The 12,070-nt window shown below is 39.2% G+C and overlaps 1 protein-coding gene across 1 annotated transcript; it reads right to left on the bottom strand.

Moving 5' to 3' along the window:
- Positions 1-3,554: 3,554 nt before the first annotated feature.
- Positions 3,555-5,998, bottom strand: TAAR5 (trace amine associated receptor 5). The gene has a single exon (XM_045500881.1). It carries the CDS (start codon positions 5,622-5,624, stop codon positions 4,611-4,613), a length of 1,014 nt encoding a protein of 337 aa, XP_045356837.1. The 5' UTR covers positions 5,625-5,998; the 3' UTR covers positions 3,555-4,610.
- Positions 5,999-12,070: the final 6,072 nt, after the last annotated feature.

Raw genomic sequence — 12,070 nt, forward strand, 5'->3', positions numbered from 1 at the left:
ACAATTGGACTGGGAAGTTAAAGAAATCTTTACAATTTCTAAATGAAACGAGTTTTAAAAATCAACTAAGGCTATTAATGAGGAGAAAACAAATTACTCTTCAAATGTAATAGGGTAAATGTATTTATGAGTAAAAGGAAATTTTTTTTCCACTTGTTAAAATGTGAACTTCCATGTCACTTCTCCAAAAGCATGTACTTTATTAATAAGTGTTAAATTTTTATTTGCTAACTACCTCAGAGCTCAGCATATCCCACTTTCTAAAAAGACTTTTCTCCCTCATTCCTTTCAGTTCACTGACTCTTCCCTTTGTTCTGATATGTCATCTACAAACATCTTCATTCTTTGATTCACTTTCCTCTTTTCTAAAAAGCTTTTTAACTCTAGCAACCAGTCAAAACTTTCACCTGTGAATTGCATCCCAAGATTCTTGCTTTCTTTTGGTTTGCTTCATTTCCGGAGGGAGCCTTTTGGGGAGCAGTTACTTGTCTTGGGCTTAATGTCTGAGGAGAGAGATCTGAAATATTTATCTATAAATTGTGTGTAGACTAACACAGCCACTGTGTCTGATTTAGAATTAGTGGAGATCTCTTGGGGGTTGGGGGGCATTTGCAAGCATAGATATCGTTTTGACCAAGCTGTTGTGATGGCCAAACAGATTACTGTCATCTTGTGTAATTATTTCCTCCCCCGATGTAGGAAGCAGAAGCCACTGTACTTCCCGAAACGATGATAGGATGATTATTTCTCTGCTCTTCTCGCTACTGCTGTTACAACTCAGAACTGTGTAAATGGTTGGTATGGATAGGACTCTATGCTATGCTCTTCTGTTTAAACTCATTGAATATTGCTTTCCCATTCAGGGTAATTCTTTTTTGAAAGCAGTCTTCAGTTCTTTCTTTTCTATAACAAAACTTAATTTCAACAGAAAATTTGCTAGTTTTAGGAGATAAGTGAAATATACATCAATAAAGACATTCACATATTCACCTTGTTTTTCATTTATGACGTATGAACCACATGCCCACATTGTACCGAATCAGTGCTAGATTATGTAAAAATGGTAATACCATCTTACCTTTATGTTTCAGAATCTGTAACTCTGGCAAGAAGCAATGTTGTTAACTGTGAAAATTTTAAAAGGATAAACACTAGTTCAACTAGATCAAGATTAACATCGATAGTGACAAGTCATGTTGATAGCAGTGTGCCCTTGTCATGATGTGATGAGAATGGCATGTTATTTCAATGTTTTTTTCCCCCAAAAAACCTATAACCTCAGTGGAATCATGAGAAAAATCATTACACAAACCCTCATAGAGGACTATCCTACAAAATGCCTGACTAGTACTCCTCAAAACTGTCAAGGTCATAACAAATAAGGGATAAAAGAAACTGTCAAGGTCTAGAGGAGCCTAAGGAGACATAACAACTAAATGTTATGTAGTGTCCTAAAGGGGAACTAGAACAGAGGAAGGACATAAGGAAAACCTAAGGCAATCTGAATCATGTATGGACTTCTTACTGTTACATTAATAATAATATATCAATGTTTGTTCATTAATTGTAAGAAATGTATGATACTAATCTAAATTGTTAATAATAGGAGGAATGGGGTGTAGGGTATAGAAACTCTCTGTACTATCTTTGCAGCTTTCCTGTAAATTTAAAATATTCTAAGATAAAATGTTTATTTTTAAAATATAGGGCACACAATTATGTGAGGACAGTGAGCATTGATCCTTATACTACTGATTCATTGATCCATTTCACAAATACCTTTGAAAACTTAGCATTCTGGGTTCTGGTTCAGAGCTTTAGGAATGCAAAACAAAAACCTTAGACTATCTTATAGAAAAAAATCAACAATTTTTATGGTTTGGAATGCATGGAAGTTTAAATGATAAAAGATGTGTTTGAGAAGCACAAAAGAAAGGAGAACTTGGTTTCTCGAAGGAAGATCAGGGAGACTTATTAAAGAAGTGGCACTTCAGCTGGGCCTTATGAGATTCAGAGTTTTTGCAGGAGGGAAAGGATGGAAATGGATTTTCAGGCTGAAGGAATGGCATGACCAAAAAAACTGAGAAAGTGCACAGAGTATTCAGGAAATATGGAGATAAAGCAGCTAAACAACTACCAAGGGAGTCGTCACCCTTTTGACCTCCCTGAGGTTGGCATTCAAGCCCCTCCACCTCTTCCTCTCCCTCCATCTTCCCAGGCATACCCCACTTTAATTTGGAGGCATTCTTACCTCCACTGCTTTGCTCAGGTTTTGACTCCTCTGATTCTCATTGTCTTCTGAGCCAACATTTCCCAAATGAGGTTTTATCAAACAGTCATCCTACGAAATGCTCCAGGGGAAAGAAATTCCTGCATCCCCAACGTTTTGGAATTGCTGCATACAATAGCCTGCTCTTGGAGAATAACACTAGACATGACATAGTAAAGACTCCGAGAAGTCCTGTTTCAACAAAAACCTGTTTAATGTCGTTTAAATATGCACATAAAAATTATTTATGCAGAGTTCCACCTTGTGATATAGCAGAGCGTCCTTCTAGGACAGACAGTGACATACTCAGTGGATTATGAAGAGGTGTGGATTTATCTCTAAGAAGAGGAAAATGTGTTTAAAAAATTTTTTTTAATTTATTTTTGAGAGAAAGAAAGAGAGACAGAGAGAGAGAGAGAGAGAGACAAGAGTATGAGCGGGGGAGGGGCAGAAAGAGAGGGAGACACAGAATCTGAAACAGGTTCCAGACTCTGAGCTATCAGCACAGAGCCTGACATGGGGCTCGACCTCATAAACTGCAAGATTATGACCTGAGCTGAAGTCGGACACTTGACCAACTGAGCCACCCAGGTGCCCTGAAAATGTGTTTTTTAAAGTAATGACTGATTTATACTTTGCAATTTTTATTTATTCTTATATCTAAGGCACAGTGTTCCTTGATATCTCAAAATTGCATATATTAGAATAAATTGTAATTTATAATTCTTTTTAAATTTAATTATGTAATAATACCAAAAAGTTAATTGGAAAAGAAAGAATAATTACTTCGAAAGAAAAAAGAAGCATTAAAAAATACATCGAAAAATATGTTTATAATAATTTTTTTGAGAGAGAAAGAGAGAGCATGAGTGGGGGAGAGGGGCAGAAGGAGAGAGAGAGAGAGAGAGAGAGAGAGAGAGAATCTTAAACAGTCTCCACGCTTAGCATGAAGTCTGACTGGAGACTCCACTCAGGGATCATGACCTTAGACGAAATCAAAGTCAGATACTCGATCGACTGAGCAACCCAAGTGTCCCTACAATAAATAATTTTTTAATTAAGAAAAACAATAAAGTCAATAAAAGTTATCTCTCTAGCCAGAAAGAAAGGAAAGAAGGAAGGAAGGAAGGAAGGAAGGAAGGAGGGAGGGAAGGAAGGAAAGGAAATGAATTCATTTCAGCTAACTTCCATGACAAAATAAAACATTACTTTTTTATTTATGGAGATTGATTGATTTATATTCATATATATATTACTTCTATCCATATGTTTGTACTTTGGAGACCTCAAATTAACTTACAAATAAGTTTTCCAAATCAGCAATTATTAATTTGAAAAATAGTCAGTAAGAAATGTGGGAGTTATTAGAGACCTGTAGGAAAAGATTTAGGAAGAAAAAAGAGGCAAAATGTACATAGAAGATGTCAGTACCTTTACTAGTAATAGGTCCTAAGAAACACTTGGTTCAGTGTTGAACAAGCATGTGGCTTAAGTACTTGTATTTCCAAAGAAAATCATGTACTGGTATCCCTGGAAAGATAGTAGATCTAACTTAGGTAATTTTTTTTTAAAAGGAAAAATATTACAATGGCCAGATGTGGATCATTATCACTTTACAAACATTTCACCATTTCCAAGTTTTAATAATTAAAGAAAAGCGAGAAAATATTCCTTCAAGAATACAATACATTTACTCAGTGATCATTGAAATGGACAAACGTAGTTTACAATCCTGTTTAGGGAGACAGGGATTCTAAAGTGGACATTTTGAAAAAGAAGTACTCCTAACACTTGACTACAATTATGAAAAGTGATGTCAAACAGCTTTTTCCAAAGTTAAATTATTATACAATATTTGAGCTTCAGGTTACCTGAACAAACAGTACAAAACCCTAATTTTCCAGCTGCCACTCTGAGATGGGGAGAAATTCAAAGGTTGTCAAAATAGTCTCACCCAAGCACTGCCAGGAGGCAGAACCAGTATGAGAACTCAGAAATCTCCACCTCACGCTCTTTTCTCTCCACCTCTGTATCTCAGTCTCAAGGAAGTGATAACAAGGAGCCAAATATTTTCACAGAAGTTTAACGCAGCCAATAAATACTTGGTTGATTTCATTCCCTCCTTCTCTACAGAAACATTGAATAAGAGAGTGCTACATTCTACTACAGAAACATTGAATTAAGAGAGTACTATATTTCTTTTCGAATTAAGAGGTTGTTTTTTCTCCTCCACTTAAACCATGGTGCCCTAAAAGCATGCCCACAAACTCATGACACCGCCCCTGCCACAGAGCACTCATCCTTCCTGCAGGGACCTACCCCTCGCCTGCATTCAAAGAAGTCACTCTTGGTACAAGTCAATAGTGGGTGTCCGAGGTGAGAAGATCTCTCGACTCAGGCAGAGTTTCAGTGCCTTTCTGAACCACCGGTAGGAGAAGACATAGATGATAGGGTTGCAGGCCGAGTTGAAGTAAGCAAACCAAATAAAGATGTCAAAGACCAGTGGCGGTGTGACGAAGTTAAGGAGGCTGTCAACCAGCGTGTCGATGGTGAAGGGAAGCCAGCACAAGAGGTATATGCCCACGGCAATGCCGAGGGTCTTGGCAGCTTTTCTTTCACGTTTGGCAGCCCCAGCCAGGTTTTTGCTCAAGGTGTTGATCTGCTGAGCCTGCCTGATGGCAACCACAAAAATCTTCACGTACAAGCTGATCATGATGAGGCAGGGGAAAAAGAACATAGGAAAATTTAACCAGCCCCAAAACTTATTGAAGAGCAGTTGGCAACTGCCCACACAAGGCATCTCTTCCAGCCACTGACTGAGCGCATTCTCTACCACATCTGTGTAGAGGAAGAAGGCAGTGTAAGCTGCTGGAATCCCCCACCCTGCCAGGATGTACCTGATGGCCACCCTGACTGTGAACTTGGAGGGATAGATCAAGGGCTCGCAGATGGCACAGTGGCGGTCTATGGAAATGAAACAGAGGTGGAAGATGGAGGTGAGGCAGAAGAGGGTATCCAGATAGGTATGCAGGCGGCAGAGGAAGTCTCCAAGGAACCAGCAGCTCTCCACTGAGCGAATGGTACTGAGAGGCAGCACTAACAGACCCAGAAACATGTCAGCCAGGGCCAAGGAAAGCAGCAAGAAGTTAGTGGGGGTGTGAAGTACTTTGAAGTAGGACACAGCAAACACCACAAACAAATTTCCTAGGACCGTAATCAACATGCCTACTGCACCGGCCAGGTAGATGGCCAACCGGATGCCCAGAGGATGGACTGTCCTGGGGCAAGATCCATTCACCTGGTAGCAGAATGCTGCGGGGTGTTCTTCAGCACCTTGGTTGAGGACAGCACTCATTTATGGTTCCTACTCTTCCTTTCTCTCTGGGAACTGGCCACCTGTACCACCCAAAAAACAAACAAACAAAAAAACAACCCCCCCAAAAAACCACAAAACAAAACAAACAAACAAACAAACAAAACAAAACAAAACAAAACAAAAAGATGTGGAGGAGAAACTGAAGGGCATTTTGTAACCTAGTACAATTTACTTAGGTACTGAAGCAAATATTGTCCAAAAATCAGTATAATGTGAGATTTAGGGTCTCATAAGAGTCACTTCTCTGCTAGCTCTGGTTTCTCTAACTGGGCACTTTTGAAATTAGTGTAGACTGTATCTTTAAGGGAAAAGAAGTAGAATGTAAGCTAACTGTTCCCTCAGAGACAAAGCAGGCTATGCCACGGTAGGTACTATACAATTATTGAGAGGCCATCTCTTCCATTTTAATAAGTTGACCTATTGTCAAACATAAAGTGAGATTTCAAGTTATCAGTCTGAAACAAGGAAGAATTAAGTCTTTGTAATAAATCATTGCTTGGGGAAAGAATAACATCTGGCTCCTCTCTTCAAGAATTAAATAAAGCAACAGTAAAACCAACAGGTTGAGCTGTTTAATTACATGCCAACCAAGAGAATAATTCAAAGCACAAATAATTAAAAGAGTAGAGAATTACCGATCTCAGTTTTGCATGTGGCACAATTCCTAAAGAGAACACACATTGTTCATACATCCTGGAAGAACTATCTGCTGTGAAAAAGTATTTTTCTATCTTAACACCGGTCTGCAATTTTAAACAAGTTCCAGTAAATTGAATTCAAGGTTTCTAAACTACTTACAGAAGTAGGAATCAGGATCACTTCATCAGAAGTCCTTGTAGCAGGTGAACACAGGTATGTAGAATTCTCTTCCATCAGCAAAGACGACAGATGTGCAATCAGTTAATGATTTTATACTCCAAATAGAAACTAGTCCTCAGGGTGGTATGCCATGCAAATGAGTGTTGGAAGTGCTCCAAGGGACCTAGTTTGCACTATTCACAAGTTTCAGTAGTTTGAAGCTTCTTCTCAGCACGAGATCATTTATCTTGCCAATTAATTAGAGATGAAAATTGAAGACACCAGTTTTATATATCCTTTTGTTTAATTTTATTTTTAGTGAGTTCTGTATATCCTTTCTGCTTTATTTTTTATTAAAAAAAATTTTTTTTTTTTAAATTTTTTTTTTTCAACGTTTATTTATTTTTGGGACAGAGAGAGACAGAGCATGAACGGGGGAGGGGCAGAGAGAGAGGGAGACACACAATCGGAAACAGGCTCCAGGCTCTGAGCCATGGCCCAGAGCCCGACGCGGGGCTCGAACTCACAGACCGCGAGATCGTGACCTGGCTGAAGTCTGACGCTTAACCGACTGCGCCACCCAGGCGCCCCTTAAAAAATTTTTTTAATTTATTCATTTTTGAGAGGCAAAGAGAGACAGAGCATGAGTGGGGGAGGAGCAGAGAGAGAGGGAGACACAGAATCCGAAGCAGGCTCAAGGCTGCTGTCAGCACAGAGCCCAACGTGGGGCCTGAACCCACAGACCACAAGATCATGACCTGAACCACCCAGGCACCCCACTTGCTTTAGAATTATTCGTGCACAGGGTGTCTCTGTGGCTCAGTTGGTTAAGGGTCTGACTTTGTCTCAGTTCATGATCTCACGGTTTGTGAGTTCAAGCCCTGCATCAAGCTCTGTGCTGACAGGTCAGAGCCTGGAGCCTGCTTCGGATTCTGTGTCTCTCTCTTCTCTCTGCCCCTCCCTCACTTGAATTCTGTATCTCTCTCTCTCTCTCTCTCTCTCTCAAAAATAAATAAACGTTAAATATTAAAAAAAATTATTTGTGCACATTTCTTTCAACAAAATAGTTGAGAATAATTGATCATAAGCCCTTAGGTTCACTTCGTGTTGGTTAAAGAAGTCACAGTACATGAAACAGTTCCCTGAATACAGCTGAGTTAGATTCTTGTTCTGTTACCCCCTCAGTCATCCCTTACCCTTTTTGTCCCTCTGCCTCCCCATTGGTAAGAGTACCTACAATTAGACTCATATGTCCATACTTTATGTGGATACTACCAAGGAAAATAACACATTCGATCATATTCTGCTCTCTCTGATTTTTGGTACCAAACCTCCAGGGGATGGGATGCCTCTTTATGGCCTTGGAGAGATCATTCCTCAAAATAAATCAATCCGGTGTTGCAAAAACCACATAACTGTAAAGGTGACAAAAGATTACATCTGTCAATGGGGCCTGTAGTAGGAAGTATAGGGGTCGAAGGAATGAAATAAAAAAAAAATGAAGGAGGTTGACAGACACCTCCACCTTCTCCACAAAGCCTGGGCCAAACCCAGTGATCATCACTGGAAACTTGCACTGTATCCAGTCCACGTGCATAGAAATAGATTTTTAACTCCAGAACTTGATGATCAGACCAGGAAGGATCCTGCGTTATCACATACCGTGACACCTTTTGATTCATAAATCATAATCCACCCTGCAATCAGGCAGAGATTCCCATGGCTCTAAATCTAATCTGACCAAGAGGTTGTGGAAAGTAAGGACAAATGTCTTCCAAATAAAAGAAGGCCTAAGAGGGAAACTCTCAAAAAGGGTCTTGTGTTTTGTTTGTTTGGGGGATATAGTGCATCAAACCTGAAATGCAATATGCAAGCACATGTGTGATTCCTCTGTCAGAGATTACCTAACCTTCTGTGCCCTGTTTTCTAACCTATTAATTGAATATAATACAATACCTACAACCACAAGTTTGTCATGAAGATGGATGAGTGTTAAGAATGGTTCCTGTCACATGGCAACCTGGACAGACAAGAGTGGGAATAGATACTAGTCCCGATTCTGTGTTAATCCTCCCAAGTTAGGGCTCTGATCCCCTCTCCCAGACTGACTTTCAGAAATACACTCCAGGTACATAACAACTGGGAGCAAAACTAGTTGGGGTTTGGATCCTCTAGATTTTCTTGCTCATCTTGGGATTCATTGATGTTCCATTTGTACAGTTTTCATCAAAGAGGCTTTATATTTTAGAAACAAGACAGAAGAGAAAGTGGAATATTTATAAGGTAGTCAAAAGTGTTGTTTAGATTTAGGATCTTAACAATTAGTTTTGCTATTTAACAATGTTAAAGCTACTAGAATAGGCTATAAGACAAGAATATTAATGTTCCCCCCTCCCCCAAAGCAATGTCTGACTCCTTTGAGATAAGCTGTGAGTGTTGGTCCAGGAGAGATAAAGGTTACTAGGAGATATTCTAGAAAAGAAAATAATCTAGCTGAATGTACCCAAGGGACCCATAAATGCTAGCAATATTTGAGACAGGCAGTCAGTAAGTTTTTAAGAATTGCCTCTATTCATATTTGCAATCTGAAACAGTAATCACCATTGATGACTAAGGTCTAGGAAAGTGAGGTTTTTCTTTTTCTTTTTCTTTTTTTTTTTTTTAACAGAAAGAATAATAAAAGCAATTCCCTTGAGGACACAAATAAAAAACCAATTGCAGAACAAGATTTCCTGTTTTTCGTAGCCCCTCTGCAATCCAGTCAAGATCAATTAAATGCATATGAAAGGGAAAACCTACGTTAGCAGTAGATGAGGCAAAAAAAAAATGTGGGCTTTACCAAGAGATACACCAGGTTTTGAATATTATGATCTTGGAAAAGTTGCCTAATCTCTTGAACAGGGGATTTAAGCTAGAGGTTATAGAGAGTGCTAGGAAGATTAGGTAGTTCAGTGGTAGGAAGCATCTCCTTTACTCAATGTGATGACACATTCCTTTGGCCTAAAATGCAGTCTTCCCTACACCCCAAGCCAGGCAAAATTTTCCTCCTCCATATTCCGTAGCTTATTGTGCCTGGCTCTATCATAAGATATATTACCATGCAGGGTAATTGAATGGCTATGTCTCTCCTATTAGACCACGAGCCCCTTAAGGCCAGGATTTCAGCTTTATGTGTCTCTGAACAAAAAACACTCAGAGTAGTACTTGGCACATAGTAGATGCTCAGTAAATGTTTGTTGAACTGAGTGGCTTTTAATATAGGCTGTCCATGGCAGCCACCATCCTCCTGGGATAATGGCTGCTCTATTCAACCTCAATACATTCTGGAAAGAAGAGCACTGGGTTTGTAATAATAATGGAATGATTCACTTTTCCTTGGACTAGCCACCTTCCACTAGGGAAGAGAAGGTGGAGCTGTTTTGAGAAACAATTGAGCTGACGTTCATGGACATCCTTTGTAAATTACAGAAGCGCTTTACGGAGGTAGGGAGTGATTATGACTGCAGCAGAAGCTTCCATATGCTCTTTCATTTCTCCTCTATTTAGCTATGCTTTTAGTGGGCAAGAGAAAATGTGGCCTGTGGCCACAGATCCGAGTTCCTTGATACTAAGTCAACCATTTTGTGTAATTCTAATTTTTGTAATGTTTTGTTTATTTTTGAGAGACAGAGAGACAGAGCACGAACTGGGGAGGGGCAGAGAGAGAGGAGACACAGAATCTGAAATAAACTCCAGGCTCTGAGCTGTCAGCACAGAGCCTGACATGGCACTCGAACTTGTGAACTGCGAGATCATGACCTGAGCCGAAGTCAAATGCTTAATCAACTGAGCTGCCCAGGTGCCCCATCCTTATGCTATGCTGAGGGTCAAATGAGAAAATGCACATATACCGAGTAAATGGCTGCCCTTCTCATTCAGTCTCTCAGTTCTAGCAGTGCAAATAACCTTGTTGAATCCCGAAAAAGGAAGAGAGGCTCATCATGGGAAGCAGATTGTAAAATACTCTTTCCATCATATGGTGCTCTATCTATTGACCCATCTGACCCAGGAAGGAGGGCTATGTTGGCCTAAAGACCAAGGAACTCCTCCTGTTTCTTTGAGTCTTCAAAAGGAAGGAGTACCATTAGCCTCTGGAATGTCGTGTTTGGGATTAGGGGCAGAAGAAATCTCCTCCTGAAGGATTAAATGACTGTAGTCATTAAAGAATAAACCAATACTTTACCAAGCATCTTAAAACCTAATTATGATTTTAAATACTGTCCTTTGATGATGATGATGATAATAATAATAATAATAATTTGCCAAAACATCTCAGGATCTAAATATGCTATATCTAAATGATTAAATTACAAGTACTGGCCTCAGGAAGCTATAAATATTCAACAGAACATGTAGATCCAGAGAGTATTGGGAATTCTCAACTGAATAGAGATGTTATTAAATGTATTTTGGAATAATGAGTAGTTCCTAATAGATAGTCTAGAGTGGGGATAGAGTCAAAAAAGCAAAAAGGTTCATAAACAGCATTTAGGATTTATATATATGTATATGGACATTAGAAACTTTAAGTATTAAGATGTCCTGCATGGATGTGTGATATCATTTAGCCAGGTCAAAGAATGGAGGGGGGTTGATTAACCAAATATTCTGATATTACTATAAGAATTACTGTAGGGGCACGTGGGTAGCTTAGTCAGTTAAGCGTCTGACTTTGGCTCAGGTCATAATCTCACTGTTTTGTGAGTTCAAGCCCCACATCAGCTGGGCTGTCTGCACAGAATCCACTTCAGAGCCTCTGCCCCACCCCCCACCCCCCCACTCTCAAAAAAAAAGAAAATAAATTACTGCAATAAAATGCACTTAATATTAAAGCCTATGCTAATGGTAACAAGATTTCTCTTTGCAACATACCAGTGTCTCAAAGTTATGAAAAGCAACCTTATTTCCTGCAAAAATAAGCAAAAGTTATAAATAAATCACATCAGCCACATACAAACTATTTGCAGATATAGTCTATTTGGCTGGAAGAGTCCTTCTATTGAACATCTCCATTTATGAAATTTCCCAATCTGTCAATCTATTAGATAATCAACAATATTTCTACATAACCAAAACTTTCAGTAAAATACTTCTGCCACTGAGGCATTAGGAAAGGAAGGGAAGATCTGACTTCTATTCTCGGGAATCTCACTATATGAGCATGAAAGCTTCATTTTGAGTGTTGCAAATGTTTCTGAGTCAGTAAGTCCTTTTCCACTATGTGCCTTTTCTGGCTCTGTCCCCCGTTCCCCAGTACAACATTGTGCACATGTGACCAAAGAAAACAGGAATTAAATTCAGTTCAATTTCTACTTTACAAATAGGCTTTTTCTTCCGTCTTCTTTCCCAAGAAAAGGAGTCCCTACTTGCCCAGAATTCTTTGCTTTGTAGTTGTTTATCTTGGTGGATTTGAGTAACTCCCATGTTCTTCAAAGTTTGTATGTTTTAGTTATCCAGTGAACATGTTCAGAGATTTTAATGGGAAAGGAACCATCCCAGGCACTGTGAGATACAAAATGGAAAATATAAAGACATAGTGTCCCACAGAAGAAGCTTATAATCTAATGAGGAACCAACACACTGGTGCA

This window comes from Leopardus geoffroyi, chromosome B2 (assembly GCF_018350155.1).
Source record: "Leopardus geoffroyi isolate Oge1 chromosome B2, O.geoffroyi_Oge1_pat1.0, whole genome shotgun sequence".
Taxonomy (NCBI): Eukaryota; Metazoa; Chordata; class Mammalia; order Carnivora; family Felidae; genus Leopardus; species Leopardus geoffroyi.

Bases quoted from the DNA above. Each gene is read 5' to 3' on its own strand.
- TAAR5 (XM_045500881.1), bottom strand. From the start codon at position 5,624: ATGAGTGCTGTCCTCAACCAAGGTGCTGAAGAACACCCCGCAGCATTC.